The sequence below is a fragment of the Muntiacus reevesi genome, chromosome 1, assembly GCF_963930625.1.
Source record: "Muntiacus reevesi chromosome 1, mMunRee1.1, whole genome shotgun sequence".
Lineage (NCBI taxonomy): Eukaryota > Metazoa > Chordata > Mammalia > Artiodactyla > Cervidae > Muntiacus > Muntiacus reevesi.
This window is the reverse complement of record NC_089249.1, coordinates 48,249,773-48,266,274: the sequence shown is the minus strand read 5'-3', so window position 1 is coordinate 48,266,274 and position 16,502 is coordinate 48,249,773. Positions and strand designations below refer to the sequence as shown.

The 16,502-nt window shown below is 44.6% G+C and overlaps 1 protein-coding gene across 1 annotated transcript in view; it reads right to left on the bottom strand.

The window, feature by feature from the left end:
• ANO2 (anoctamin 2) overlaps positions 1 to 16,502 on the bottom strand; it is a 324,331-nt gene that overhangs the window by 139,508 nt on the left and 168,321 nt on the right. Inside the window, exons 13-14 of the mRNA XM_065923366.1 lie at positions 14,790 to 14,801; positions 13,099 to 13,209 (exon numbers count right to left, since the gene is read on the bottom strand). Coding sequence (XP_065779438.1) covers positions 13,099 to 13,209; positions 14,790 to 14,801 — 123 coding nt within the window. The remainder of the gene's footprint in view (positions 1 to 13,098; positions 13,210 to 14,789; positions 14,802 to 16,502) is intronic.

The following is a 16,502-nucleotide window of genomic DNA, read 5'->3' as shown; positions in this document are numbered from 1 at the left end:
TCCTTTGGCCTCTGAGTTGGCACCTTCACTGACTCCATTCCAATGTACACTGCACCTTGAACTCCAGATCCGGCCTGCTAGGGATTTGTTTTTGTTAGGTTGCTAAGTCGTGCGCGACTCTTTCTGTGACCCACCACATGCGCAGGAACACACCAGGCTTCCCTGTCCTCCACTATCTCACGGAGTTTGCTCAAATTCATGAGTCAGTGATGCTATCTAAACAACTCATCCTCTGTCGCCCCCTTCTCCTTTTGCCTTCAATCTTTTCCAGCATCAGAGTCTTTTCCAATGAGTCGGTTCTTTGCATCAGGTGGCTAAAGTAGTGGGATGTCATTCTCATAGCAAGTAGTAGCCTATGAATACTAAGTACACCTATCGATCTGACCTTAGATGTTTTTTTAAAAAAACAGAAATACAGACTACTATGTTCTTGGGCACATTATGGATTAAGTCAGATAACAAGTGACCCCAACTCAAAACCGGTAACCAAGGGAAGTGAGAACTAGCATCGGCTTTGCTCTGAACTTTCTGCACAATCAGTTCTGAAAATCTCAGTTGGGCTGCCCCATCTGAAATCACGTGGACATGTTTCTTCCCAGGAAGTTAGGAGAATGAATGAGGTATTGAACTGAAAGCATGAGTTCTCAGGGTGGGGGGAGAAGGGGGCAAGGTTAGCATCTATTCAGATTGCTCTTTCTAATAATTGTTGACATTTTGTTTTGTCAAACAGATAAAAGCCAACATGTCCAAATGGCAATAACTTGGGAGAGAAAAAAAAAAATGCAGCATGCTCCAGGTTCTAAAACATGTCCTTCAACATGTGAGGAGATCTACCTCACTGACACAGTGAAAACCTAACCTTAGCCAGCCTAAGGGAGAAGGAAACAGACAAAAGGGTGCTTTCTAGACGTGAAGCTTCCTGAGCAGATCAAAAGCACAGTGAGATGCCATTCACACTGACCTCCGTGGGGCTTCGTTACCTGTTCAGCTTGTCAGCAACCCTGACACCTTTCGAATTAACTTTCCCTGAATGATACACCCTCTACTGAATTCCTGGGCTTCTGATTTTCTGACTAGATCTTATCTGAGGCACTTTAGGACCTAGAACCCTGATACTGCGGCATCTGCTTCAAGTTTCTCTGAGCCTTACTATGGACTAGAGAGGTCCAACTTCAACTGCCAGCCTCTCGAGTGCTTTGTCTGAAGGCTTTTTTTGGTGGCCCGAGTCTTTTCTGCTCATGTGCGTTTTCAAAGCAGGCCAGAAGGGCAGGGGAATTTACATGTGTGTGTGTGCACGCACACACACACGGAGCATCCCTCAGCGGTGACTGATGGAACAAGCAGATCCCCAGCTTCTCATCCCTCAGCCAGTAGAACTATAAAGCGCAGGTTCCAGACCAGCTCCCAGAATTTCCCAGCTGCCCAGAGTGGTAAGTAACTTGGCTGATGCTGTGCCCTTCGTTGGGGGCCTTTTCTTCTCTGTCACTGTCCCACTCTGCTACCTGGGTCTTCCCACTTCCAAATAAATTTTTCATGTGAATCACTGTCTCAGGATCTGTATCTGAAGAAACCTAAATAAAGGGCCATTTTTCTTCTAAGTTCCTTTATCTTTGTGAAAGTTAAGAAAGTAACATCTAGAAGACCACTGCATCCGCTGGGTGATGGGGCAGGTGCTGTGTGGAGGCCCCTGCTAGCCAGCTGGAGCCTGGCTGCCAGGCCTGGATGGTGGAGAGAGAGGCAGACCCCTTCGACCTCACCAGCTCATGAGATTGTTGCAGCAAGAGCACAATCTGGAAGCCACTCCACCCACCAAAGAGCCCTCCCACCCGTTTTCTCTGAAAGCTTCTTTCTGGAACGCCTTGTCAAAGATTCGCAAAGGAGTCAAGACACCCTTGACTCTGGAAGAATTTATTAAACCGACACTTTTGATTTTTCTGGCACACGAAGGGAGGGAGAGAAAGAGAAGGAACCTGACGGGCTTGTGTGCGCTTCCAGTGAATTCTAGGGACGTGAAATAATGACCTTGGCCCGGGCAGCAGAAGACAAATTTAATTTACGTGCTTCAGGCCGTATATGGAAAAATCATTTAGATGAAAAAAGAAAACTCCAAACTGCAAGTCACTCGTGGCAAACATCACACATCCCAGTGGTATGCGCTGGCCCCCGTGAGTGACTCTGCTGTTCCAGCGCTCCCCAGCCTTGCACATATTTGGGCCTTGTGTTTTCCATGAAGGTCTGGTCTGAAATACCATCATGACTGTGCCCAGCCTTAGCTCCGAGGCAGACCCACTGCTCCTCCCCACCCCATGACCCGGCCCCCACTGGGCCCTCATTTCCCAGACGGCCTGTCTCTCTGCTGCTTCTTCTCCATAACCCAGGCCTCGGCACTCTCCTTATTTGTAACATCTTAATATAGATGCAAGCCAGCAGAAATGTATACACAGAGCAGAGACAAAGTCTTACTGCAGTCAGGGACTTCTGCTGTCAGTTGAAGGGGGCCAGAGCCCCCTGCATCCGATGGCCCGGGCCACCCGAGGAGTGTCTTGCTGGGATGGATAATTCACAGGCTCCACGAAGTGAGATGTTTATGAGCATGTTCTATGCTCCTCTGGCACACCGATCCATGAAGCCCGAGCCACCCAGAGACTGCTAAGTACAGCAAAGTCTTCCGGATAAGGAGTTGTTGGGTTTACCTTTAAATCTCATGGATTTTAAAGGCTGTCCAGTCAGAAACCGTCAGGCCCCTCCAAACCCAACCCACCACCCATACAGAACTACACACACAGGCACCTACATACACACGTATACACAGAGACAGATAGGAACAGAGTGAGATAGAGAGAGAGAAATAAAGTCACAGAGGGAAGATGCTGGGGTGCAGCCCCTCCGTGGCCCAGGAGAGGAGTAGGTGGGGAGCCCAGAAACAAGCCTGGAAGAAGCCAGCCTGCCAAGCATGACCTTTGCATACACTTTGTCACCGACTGCTGCCCCCCAGATAAATCCTTGCTTCCTTGAAATTCACCATTTATCTTTTTATGGGCATCCATGGTGGCTCAGTGGTAAAGAATTTACCAGCCAATGCTGGAGAACGTGGGTTTGAGCCCTGATCCGGGAAGATCTCCTGGAGAAAGAGACAGCAACCCACTCCAGTATTCTTGCTTAAGAAATCCCATGCACAGAGGAGCCTGATGGGCTACAGCCCATGGGGTTGCAGAGAGCCGGACATGAATGCACGCACACACTTAGTTATCTGTTTAAAACCCTCCGCCCTTGGTCATGTCCTCTACTCTCAAGCCTCTGTGGACGGGAAGCGCTTACCCACAAGGGTCCCCAAAAGTTCTCAGTTCCCTGAATCTTTCACAGCTCCATCATGTTTATAGGATGCTCCGCGGCTGAAAAAAAAAGACTTAAAGGTTGCATTTAATGAGGATTTAAGTCCCTTTAACTTAATTAGTATTTCTGTCCTAACAGCCTAGTAGCCATTTAGGAAAAAATACACAATAATTGAAAGAAAAACATTTTTATTTCTTTCTTCACCCTAATTATTTGCTAAAAGGATGCATCCACCTATGGGACACCCAGGCTCCTCCCTGCCAGGAATCCTGTTGGACCTGACACTTGCAGCTTCTGTTTCACAATAAATCTGTGCTGGAACTCTGCTGCCCTCACAGCAGACCCAGCTTCTCAAAGACCTGGTGACAGTGACCTGCATGTCTTTTGATTTAGCACTGATCCTGCTAGGGTAGCGGCCCCACTAGTGTCTGACAGATCCCAGGTATTGCTGGGCCGCCCTCAAAGATGTTTAAAAACGCCATGACTTCTGTGTGTTCCCTGTGGCATCCTGGGGTGCCCTGGGGAGCACAGTTTGGAAAACATAGTCTTCCTGCCTTAAGAAACTTTCTTGACGTAATGAAAAAACTTGTTCATGGCTCTCTCCTGAGACAGAGACAGAGAGAGTATGTGCGTGAATGTGTGTGTGTGTGTGTGCGCGCGCGCGTGCGTGTGTGCAATTAAATTGGTATTTCCAGAAACAGCCTGGGTTCCAGCCTCACCTCAGCTCCTTGCTATGTGACACTTCAGCCAACTGAGCCCCTTTCTGTTCCCAGAGTTTCCCTTCGCCAACCAGGAACCTCCATTTTTTTCTTTTTTTGGGTGACAATACAAAATATTTATTTTCAGCAAAAAAAAAAAAAATATATATATATATATAATGGTAAATATTGTTGACAAGGAAATGTATCTCATGAAGATTAACAATACTTAGCATTTTAATATTAATACCGCATAAACTAGTTCAGTTTTAAAAGTTCTAATCCCATGTACCCAACAAGGAATCTTCTTAATCCCTAAGACAAATCTGGGAGAACTGTGGGAGAGGTATTATGATGATTTTTTTGACCCGCCAACAGTCATTCGATATCTAGTGCCTTCAAAAGAGAGCCCGAGGGAACTCCGTTCCACAGGACGTTCTGGTAGACGCCTCTGGCCCCGAGTGAGAGCCCAGACGGGACCCCAGCTCTGACTGCTCCCGGCTTCCTCCTGCTGTCATCCCAGCCTCCCAGCCCAGGCCTTCAACAATGCATAATTTATTCCACATGTTTGTTTGTTGCGCTTGCCAGAGGCATCTGCCGTAAATGTTTCAATACTTCAACTTTAGATGAGCTTTCTTTTGAAATAATTGTCCCCAGGGTGGTGCGCTGAGCAGTAAATTAACACCCGTCCATCCATAGGCCTCCTCTTGGCGACTATGCCCCATAAAACATTCATTAAATGTCAGCGTCGCAGGCAGTGCCAGGCCGCGGCGAGCCAGGTACCCACACCCACCTTGGATAAACAGTTGGGTGACGACAAGTCCTGCGAGGTAAACTCCTGGGATGAGTTCAGTGGGGCTTTAAGATTCTCCTAGGGCCAGGTTTGTAGCAGGCTTTCACCACCTACCGTGCCATTTCCCCAGCTTGCCACATGCTCCCTGCTCCTTGACACAGAAATATTACATGTTTTTCCTTCCTCATGGAAGCCTTCAGGTCTGACCCCACCTGAGTCACTCTCATGGCACGGCCTCACACACACACAGACACACACTCACAGGTGCTCACACCACAGCCCACCCTCCCTGCTCACATGAATGTTCTCAACGGCCCGGGAACTGTCAGAGTCCCCAATGACTTGTGGATTCTTGCCTTAATGTCAGAGGTCAGAATTCTCATGCTTTCTGCCAAATTTTTATTTCTAGTCCCAACAGCCTCTCAATTCCCCAATAAGAGGACTTGGCTTAAGTGAGTGACCTATCAGCGGTTAGTAGGTCCCAAAGTGATGCCGACTTATGACTGGACCTCTGGGCCTGTCCTGTGCCACCTGACCCTCAGACCTACCCTCCAATGTCCCCTTCCTCTGCTCGCTGTTGCCGGGTGCTGAGCCCTAATTATCTCCCGGAGTAATCGATCACCTGATCTGTGGTTGTATTTGGCCAATACAGGGCACTGGCAGTCAACTCAGAGGCAGGCGGGGGACATTGTCTTCCTCTATCTGCATCTCCAGGAAGGGCTGCACCTCCTGCAAGGTGTCAGCACCCGCAGGGTTTGGTGAGACCACCTCCTTCCTGGCCCTTCCAGCCCTAAGAGTGGGAGCAGTCCCCTCCTGTTGTTAACCTCTGCTCTGCCTCACCAGCCCCTGCTTGCCTCAATTTCCACTATTCTAAAAGATCCGTAGAATCAGAGCTACAGTTTTTCCAATAGTATTGTACAGATGTGAGAATTAGACTGTAAAGAAGGTTGAGCACCGAAGAACTGATGCTTTCTAACTGTGGTGCTGGAGAAGACTCTTGAGAGTCCCTTGGACAGTAGGAAATTAAACGAGTCAATCCTAAGGACTGGTGCTGAAGCTGAAGCTCCAATACTTTGGACCCCTGATGCAAAGAGCCAACTCATTGGAAAAGACTCTGATGCTGGGAAAGACTGAGGGCAGGAGGAGAAGAGGGCGACCGAGGATGAGATGGTTGGATGGCATTACTGACTCAACAGACATGAGTTTGAGCAGACTCAAGGAGATAGTGAGGATAGGGAACCCTGGCATGCTACAGTTCATGGGGTTGCAAAAAGTTGGACATGACTTAAGGACTGAACAACAACAGCTCCTCCTTTATAATTAGTTCCTGGGATTATTTTCCCTCTTGAACTATGCAGCAGGCCTTCTGCTTTCTGATGGCATTCTCACTAGTAGGAAGTTTACTACAGGGCAGAAGGCGGGGCTGGGATGAGAAGGGTCAGGGGTGGGAGGCAGAGACCAGGACCGCCCCCCAATCCCAGCAGCCACAGTATTTCGCCAGCTTTCTCAAGTTAGAGCTTTATCATCTCGTGTGAACAGAGAAAAATCTTGCCCTGGAGGGAAACTTGAGGAAAACTGCAAATCTGTCCAGGATAGACTATCCCAGAAAACAGTCCAATAGTCCAAGAGAAAAAAAAATGAAGCAAGCTTTTTATGAGAAGTTCCAGCTCCATATTCTTCCTGGGAAACACAATATCTCTCTGAGTTTATAGTCATGAATCCTCTCCACTGTCGGTTGAACTTCTTGCTGAAAACGGAGCTAATTCTACCCCCTGTTGTCCTCAGTGGAAATACGGCATCAGTCCAGCAAAGCTGGCACAAAACCACAAAGGAAAAGCAGGGTCTCTGGTTGTCTTGTACTCATATTTCCAACAAACACCTCATTCCTTCCTGCCTTTAGAATAAGAAAGAAGAACCTCAAGCATGATTCTTCAGGAGTGTCTGAGGATCTGTTGAGAGCAAACGTTCTAAAGGCAGAGGAGCACAAGAATCAAAAGCATTATTCTTTTATTCTCATTACTCCAGGAGCTAGGTCAAAAAAGATCCTATACAATGAGGTATCAGTTCACACCAGTCAGAATGGCCATCATCAAAAAAAAATCTACAACCAAACAATAAATGCTGAGAGCGTGTGGAGAGAAGGGAACACTCCTACACTGTTGGTGACAATGGTAACTGATACAGCCACTATGTAGAACAGTATTATGGTGGTTCCTTAAAAAAACTAAAAATAGAACTACTATAAGTGAAGTCACTCAGTCATGTCTGACCCTTTGTGAACCCATGGACTATAGCCTACCAGGCTCCTCTGTCCGGCCATGGGATTTTCCAGGCAACAGGACTGGAGTGGGTTGCCATTTCCTTCTCCAGGGGATCTTCCCGACCCAGGGATCGATCCCTGGTCTCTTGCATTGTAGGCAGACGCTTTTACTGTTGAGCCACCAGGAAACTACTATATGACTCAGCAATTCCACTCCTGGGCATATACTCTGAGAAAAAGCATAACTCAAAAAGACACATGCACCCCAATGTTCGTTTTAGCACTATTTGCAACAGCTAGGACATGGAAGCAACCTAAATGTCTATCAACAGATGAATGGATAACGAAGATGTAGTATGTATAGACATCGGAATATTACTCAACTATTAAAAGGAATGAAATTGCATCATTTGTAGCGATGTGGATGGACCTAGACATGGTCACACAGAGTGAAGTAAGTCGAGAAAAATAAATATCATATATTAATGCACATACGTGAAATCAAGAAAAATGGTATAAATGAATCTATTTGTAGGGCAGGAGTAGAGAACAGATGGGGGAGAAGGAGACAGGGTGGGGAGTGGGATGAATTAGGAGATTGGGATTGACATGTATACACTGCCATGTTTGAACAACTGTAAAATAGACAGCTAGTGGGAAGCCACTGTACTGCATAGGGAAGTCAGCTGGGTACTCTGCAGTGACCTGGGTGGATGGGATGGAGGGTGGGTGGGATGGAGAATGGGAGGGAGGTCCAAGAGGGAAGGGATATATGTACACATATAGTTGATTCACTTCACTATACAGCAGAAAGTAACACAACATTATAAAGCAACTATATTTCAGTTTTTAAAAATAAGCATTGTTAAGTTAAACCATCTGGCCATATACAAGCTTTGAGCAATTTCCTTCTTTCTAGATAAATAAGCCTCAGTTTCCTCACATACAAAATTGGAAATAATAATGGCTTTGAGACTGAAATGAAATAAAACCCGTAAAGACTCGCACAGGGCAAGCACTCCATAAATATTACTTCTAAGCTCATCACTTTACCATCTTCACTATGCCCACACTCTTGAACATCATAACAGCAGATATTAAAATAGCCAAATTACTACCACCTAAAATGAGACAGTCTGCCCCCCACAGTTATGGGCTAATGACTGATATGATCTGTCATCAGCAGAAAAAAGCAGAGGCTACAATCCAATCTCCCCACGTGACAGCTGAGGCAGAAGAGACTGCAGATGGGCTTGGCCACCTGGTGATATGTTGTGAATTCTCCACAGGGAAGCCTACAGACAGAGTTAAAGAGCAGTGGCCACAGTTAACAGCATACTTAATGGTGAAAGGCTAAGTTCCAGAACGAGACGTTGACTCTCATCACTACTACTCAACATTGTACAAGAGACTCTTGTCAGGGCAATTATGGAGAAAAGAGGGGAGGGACAGAGGATGGAGAGAGAGACAAAATGTACCCAGGTTGGGAAAGAAAGAAGTAAAACTCTCTTTAAGATGACACGATCTTATAAGTTGAAAATCCTAAGGAATCCACTAAAAGCTACCAGAATTAACAAATGAGTTCCACAAAATTGGGGGATATAAAATCAATATACAAAGATCAACTGCAGTCCTATATACTAGCAATGAACAATGCAAAATTGAAGTTATTAAAGCAATTACATTTGCAATTGCATAGAAAACAATAATACTATTGTAAACAAATTTAACTAAAGATGTATAAGAACTGTACCCTGAAAATATAAAACATTTTTGAAAGAAAGATCTAAATAAATGAAAAGATATACCATGTTCATAGATTAGAAGATTTAGCATTGTTAAGATGGTACTACAGCCTGAATTAATCTACATACTCAACTCAATCCCTATCAAAAATTCAATCTAGCTTTTTTAGAAGAAATTGACAAGCTGGTAATAACACTAATATGGAAATTCAAGACACCCAGAATTGTCAAAAATTTTGAAAAAGAAGCATAGAGTCACATTTCCAATTTCAAAACTTATTACACAGGTGCAATAATTAATCGAGATAATGTGGTATTTGGCCTAAGGACAGACAAATAGGTTAATGAAATGGAACTGGGTGTCCAGAAATAAATGAACTCTTAGATTTATGGTCAATTGATTTTTGACGAGGATATGAAGATAGTTCAATGGAGAAAATAGTCTTTTCAACAAATAGTGCCAGAAAAACTGAATATTCATGCAAAAAAACTGAATTTGAACTCCTTACTTACATCATATACAAAAATTAATTCAAAGTGGATCAAAAACCTAAGTTTAAGAGCTAACACTGTAAAATTCTTAGAAGAATTGACAGTATATCTCTATGACACTGCATTAAGCAATGGTTTCTTAGATACAACACAAAAGCACAAGTGACAAAGACAAAACCAGACAAATTGAACTACATCAAAAACTTTCATGCAGCAAACTGCATCACTAATTAAATTTTTAAAAATCCACAGAAAGGGAGAAAATATTTGTAAATCATAGTATTTGATAAGGGACTTGTACTCAGATTATGTAAATAACTCTTAATACAATAATAAAAAGAAAATTTACCCAACTTTAAAAATGAGCAATGAATTTGAATAGAAATTTTTCCAAAGAATATATAAAAATTGCAAATAAGCACATGAAAAGATGTTCAACATCATTAGTCATTAGAGAAATGCTAATTCAAACCACAAGGAAACACCACTTCACACAAGTAGGATGGATAAAATAAAAAAGATGATAACAAGTGTTGGCGAGGATGTGGAGAATTAAGAGTCTTCATGCATTGCTGGTTGGCATGTGAAATGGTGCAACCACTTTGAAAAATATCACAGCAGTCCTTCAAAATGTTAAACCAGAGTTACCATATGATCCAATAATCCTACCAAAAAATGTGAAAACATATCCACACAAAACCTGGTACACAAATGTTCATAGCAGCATTGTTCATAATAGCCAAAAAGTGAAAAGCCATCTATATGTCCATCAGCTAATGGCTGGTATAAATAAAATTGGATATACCCAAAATATTGAATACTATTTAGCAATAAAAAATAAAAGAAGTACTAATATAGCTACAACATGGGTGAATAATAAAAATATTCTGCTAAGTAAAAGAACAGAAATTTTACATTTTTCATGATTTCATTTACACGTAAGTCCAGAATAGGCAAATGTGTTGAAACAAGAAGTAGAAAACTTGCTTCCCAGGGTATAGGGCTTCTTATTAAAATGATAAAAAAATACTTTAAACTGACATTGTGGGAATGACTTCACAAAACTGTGAACACACTGAAAACCACCGAACTATTTAATTCAAATGGATGAAGGTTATGGTCTGAGAATTATATTGCTATAAAGATGTTTTTAAAAAGGAACCTGACATCTTCAAAGAAAAAACTGAAACAACAGGCCTTGGAGATAAGATGGAGCTGAGTTTGACTATTAGCTCCCCCACAACTAGCTATGCGGTCTTCCATAATTTCCTCTACCATCTGAGCCTTGACAAATGGAAGGGTTTTTTTCTTTTTAAAAAAGTTTTTATTTTATGTTAGAGTATAGCTGATTAACAATGTTGAGATATTTTCAGGTGGACAGTGAAAGGACTCAGCCATACATATCCTTATATCCATTCTCCCCCAGACCCCCTCCCATTGAGGCTGGCATATAACATTGAGCAGAATTCCCTGTGCTTATATAGTAAATCTTCGGTTATCCATTTTAAATATAGCAGTGTGTACATGTCCATCCCAAGCTCCCTAAATATCCCTTCCCTTTCTATCCTCCCCCAACCTCCAGTAATCATAAGTTCATTCTCAAAGTCTGTGAATCTGTTTCTGTTTTGTAAATAAGTTCAGACAAATGGTAGCTTTCAGCATTCAGGAGGAAGGACTATAAGGAGAGATGGAACACGCAACCTCAGGGTTACAAAGTAGGCAGAGCCAAGGTGAGCCTCTAGGATGAAAGAAGTACATCCAAAACCATCATCTAGACTTTGACTCTTGGTCCCTGTCCATTTCCCAGAAGCACGTGCCTTTCCTAAGTATTATCCCCCATGACATGCCCCGAGAGTCCTATTTTGCCGTGGGTATTGACCTCCACTCTTCCCGGAGGCTAGAGAAACATCGCTCCCATCAGACAGCAACATGTGCTTCTCTCTTCATCTCCCAACTCTGGCTAGACTTACAGCATGAACAGAAGCACACTTCCGATAGTAACAGAACAGAGGGAACACAAGTAGGATGCTGACAATCAAATTCCCGGCCATTTTTAGCTTATACTGCTCGTTTGGAAAGGTCATTTCCCTTCCAGGGCCTATAAGGCATTAGAGGCTTTGAGCTTTGCATTCTCAACAGTGTAATGAAAATAAATGTTGAATGCTGAAACATAAACGTATATATCATTCATAATGCATTCAGATGTTTTTCAATTATTCATGGTTCCTGAAAGTTATTTCACCTATCATGTATATATATCCAAGTAGTGCTTAAGTCAGAACCGCAGTCTCAACGTACACAAATTCAGCTCCTCGGCATTCCCGTCTACGGAATTAAAATTAAATGAGTCAGTGGTCAATAAAAGTTACATGTGATTTCCATAAAATTACCCATTGTGTATCACCCTGGGGTTGAGAAAGGGGGGTGCATGAGATTGCCAGAGTCGACAGGATACAATATGCTCGCTTTCTGATGAAGCTGGTGGTGACGATTACTCTTCCCTAAGAGTGAACTCACTTTTCTCCCCAAATAATTGGTGGTCTTTGACTTACTGTTTTCTATGGAAAAATAATTCAGACAGGCCACCCCCTTTCTCTTCTAAGTCCTGTTTCTTTTTTAAAAAAAGAAAGAAAGAAAGAAAGCTAACATTCTGGGCTCAAAAACACCACATTCTTCTGTATTGGTGCTTGAATAAATTTGCATGTTAACATGAATGGTTCCAACTTAAAGAATGTAAAATTAAATAAAACTTGAATTCGAATCCAAAATGGAGAAAAGACACATGTAAAAACAACAGATTGTCTATCTCGTTGATTTTTTTTCAGGAACCAGATTAGGAAAGACATAAACACACATACACACACACACACACACACTCTCACACACACACACACACTTGGTTTCAAAACAGCGTGGCGTGTAGAGGAGACCGGCACTGCCAAGAGGAGTCTCCCCCGAACCCCCATCTCACAGGCACTGAGAATATTTATGGATCACAGTGTAGATTATGTGGCCCTGCTGCGATGTCTGAATGCCACCCAAAAACTCAGAAAATGACTCACAAGCCATGTTCACCATCGCCTCCCTACTTTAGGGGCCCATCCAGAGAAAATGAAATGTGAGGAATGGCGTATGAGCAGCTCAGGCAAACACAGGCTCGAGTGTGCCTCTGCCAGCCCTATGAGCCATGTCTCAATTCATCCTTGAATTGCAGTTAGATGCCCAGACTGTCAGACACAGGCCTGGGTTGGAATCCCTGATCCACACCCACCATTCACTGGCTGGGTGACCTACGGTCAGTGTCTTAATCTGTGCACATAACTTTTTTCATTAGCTTTCATTTACAGAAAAATTGTGCCAGCTTCATAAATTTATTGCAAGAATAAAATGTGCTGAGAACAGTGTCTGGCCCGTACGAGGGACTTGGGAAGGGTTAGCTGTCACTGAGATGGTTGGTCTGGCAGTGATTGCTATTGTTATTCACTGTATAGGTGATGAAGTCCAGAAGAACCAGGCCTGAAATGGCTTCTTGCTTTTCCAACAGGGTTTCCCATTTCATCCAGACACTACCACCCAGGAAAGAGATAAATCAAGTTGTGGCAGAAGCCTGCTGCCCACGAGCTCTGCCCTCGGGACAGTGAGGGATATTATCAAGCTTTCTTTCCATCCTGTCCCACCACTGTCAGCCCTTCTTGTCCACGAAGGCATTCCCAATGAAATGACAACAGGATCTTAAGAAATACACAGGATGGTGAGCACCAGGCGCCAGCATCTTACCTCATCCTCAGCCTCAGTCCCACTGGTTCCCAGTTTCTGGACCACTGACTTGTTGCTCTCCTTCAGCATTTTCTCGCGAACTTTCGTTTCATATTCAGGCCGGGAATGCTCCTAAAACCCAGAGTCAAAGAGTGGTTAGTACACAGGCAAGGGCAGCCTTGGCCTGCAGGGTAGACCCAGACACCACACGGACAGTGAGTCAGGACACGGGCCCGGATGCTACGGGTGGGACGAGATCTGCCCCGCCGCTCACAACCACCACACGGCACACAACCGCCACACGACACACAACCGCCACACGACACACAACCGCCACATGACACACAACCGCCACACGACACACAACCGCCACATGACACACAACCGCCACACGACACACAACCGCCACACGACACACAACTGCCACACCACACACAACTGCCACACCACACATGACCGCCACACCACACGCGACCGCCACACCACACAACCACCACACGACACACAACCGCCACATGACACACAACCGCCACACGACACACAACCGCCACACGACACACAACCGCCACACGACACACAACTGCCACACCACACACAACTGCCACACTATACACAACTGCCACACCACAGGACCGCCATACCACACACAACCACCACACGACACACAACCACCACAACACATACAACCGCCACACCACACGACTGCCATACCACACACAATCACCACACCACACACAACCACCACAACACATACAACCGCCACACTACACATGACTGCCACACCACACGACTGCCATACCACACGACTGCCACACCACACATGACTGCCACACCACACACGACCACCGCACCACACGTGACCGCCACACCACACACAACCACCACAACACATACAACCACCACACTACACATGACCATCACACCACACGACTGCCACACCACACACAACCGCCATACCTACCACATGCAACCACCACACCACACGACCACCATACCACATGCAACCACCACACCACACACAACCACCACACGACACACAATGGCCACACCACAGGACCGCCATACCACACACAACCACCACAAAACATACAACCGCCACACTACACATGACCGCCACACCACACGACCACCACACCACACACAACCACCACACCACACATGACCACCATACCACACGCGACCGCCACATCACACGACCACCACATCACACCGCCATGCCACACACAACCACCACACCACACACAACCACTGCACCACACGTGACCACCACACCACACAACCGCCATACCACACACAACTGCCACACCACACACAACCACCACAACACATACAACCGCCACACTACACATGACTGCCATACCACACACGACTGCCACACCACACACAACCGCCATACCTACCACATGCAACCACCACACCACACGACCACCATACCACATGCAACCACCACACCACACACAACCACCACACTACACATGACCGCCACACCACACGAGTGCCATACCACACGACTGCCATACCACACACAACCGCCATACCTACCACATGCAACCACCACACCACACACAACCACCACACCAATCACAACCACCACATCACACACAACTGCCATACCACACACAACCATGAGGAGTCTAGACCAGGAAAACCAGGAACCCAATGTGGCAGGAAAGGAGGACACATGACACTTGTTATCACACTGAAAACCAAACCTGAGCACGTTCCTGGGGGCAGTGCCGGGGTTGAGAAAAGAGAGAGGAAGCGTTAACAAGCAGCTGATACAGACAGCAGCCCTGAGCTGCACACAGCAGTGACCGGAGGCTGCCTCCAGTCACCCTACCATCTATCCTCAGCCTCCACTGTAAGTTTCAATAAGCCCAGTCCCAGCTGGAGAAACAGATGTGCCCCACAGCTGGATGTCAGGGCAAGGACCGAGTGTCTTCCTTGAGTCACTCTTCCACAAGCTAAAAATGGCGGCCAATAAGCATCAAAGCTAAAGGCAGCCACAGGGAATCTTTTTTGTTATTGTTGTTATTTCTTTCTTTTTTTTTTTTTTTTTGCTTTTTTTTTTAAAAATATTATTTTATTAGTTGGAGGCCAATCACTTCACAACATTTCAGTGGGTTTTGTCATACATTGACATGAATCAGCCATATAGTTACACGTATTCCCCATCCCAATCCCCCCTCCCACCTCCCTCTCCACCCGACTCCTCAGGGTCCTCCCAGTGCACCAGGCTTGAGCAATTGACTCATGCATCCCACCTGGGCTGGTGGTCTGTTTCACCATAGATAATATACATGCTGTTCTTTCAAAACATCCCACCCTCACGTTCTCCCCCAGAGTTCAAAAGTCTGTTCTGTACTTCTGTGTCTCTTTTTCTGTTTTGCATATAGGGTTATCGCTACCATCTATCTAAATTCCGTATATATGTGTTAGTATACTGTAATGTTCTTTATCTTTCTGGCTTACTTCACTCTGTATAATGGGCTCCAGTTTCATCCATCTCATTAGAACTGATTCAAATGAATTCTTTTTAATGGCTGAATAATATTCCATGGTGTATATGTACCACAGCTTCCTTATCCATTCATCTGCTGATGGGCATCTAGGTTGCTTCCATGTCCTGGCTATTATAAACAGTGCTGCGATGAACATTGGGGTGCATGTGTCTCTTTCAGATCTGGATTCCTCAGTGTGTATGCCCAGAAGTGGTATTGCTGGGTCATATGGCAGTTCTTATTCCAGTTTTTTAAGAAATCTCCACACTGTTTTCCATAGTGGCTGTACTAGTTTGCATTCCCACCAACAGTGTAAGAGGGTTCCCTTTTCTCCACACCCTCTCCAGCATTTATTGCTTGTAGACTTTTGGATAGCAGCCATCCTGACTGGCGTGTAATGGTACCTCATTGTGGTTTTGATTTGCATTTCTCTGATGATGAGTGATGTTGAGCATCTTTTCATGTGTTTGTTAGCTATCTGTATGTCTTCTTTGGAGAAATGTCTGTTTAGTTCTTTGGCCCATTTTTTGATTGGGTCGTTTATTTTTCTGGAATTGAGCTTCAGGAGTTGCTTGTATATTTTTGAGATTAATCCTTTGTCTGTTTCCTCATTTGTTATTATTTTCTCCCAATCTGAGGGTTTCACCTTACTTATAGTTTCCTTTGTTGTGCAAAAGCTTTTAATTTTCATTAGGTCCCATTTGTTTATTTTTGCTTTTATTTCCAATATTCTGGGAGGTGGGTCATAGAAGATCTTGCTGTGATTTATGTTGGAGAGTGTTTTGCCTATGTTCTCCTCTAGGAGTTTTATAGTTTCTGGTCTTACAATTAGATCTTTAATCCATTTTGAGTTTATTTTTGTGTATGGTGTTAGGAAGTGTTCTAGTTTCATTCTTTTACAAGTGGTTGACCAGTTTTCCCAGC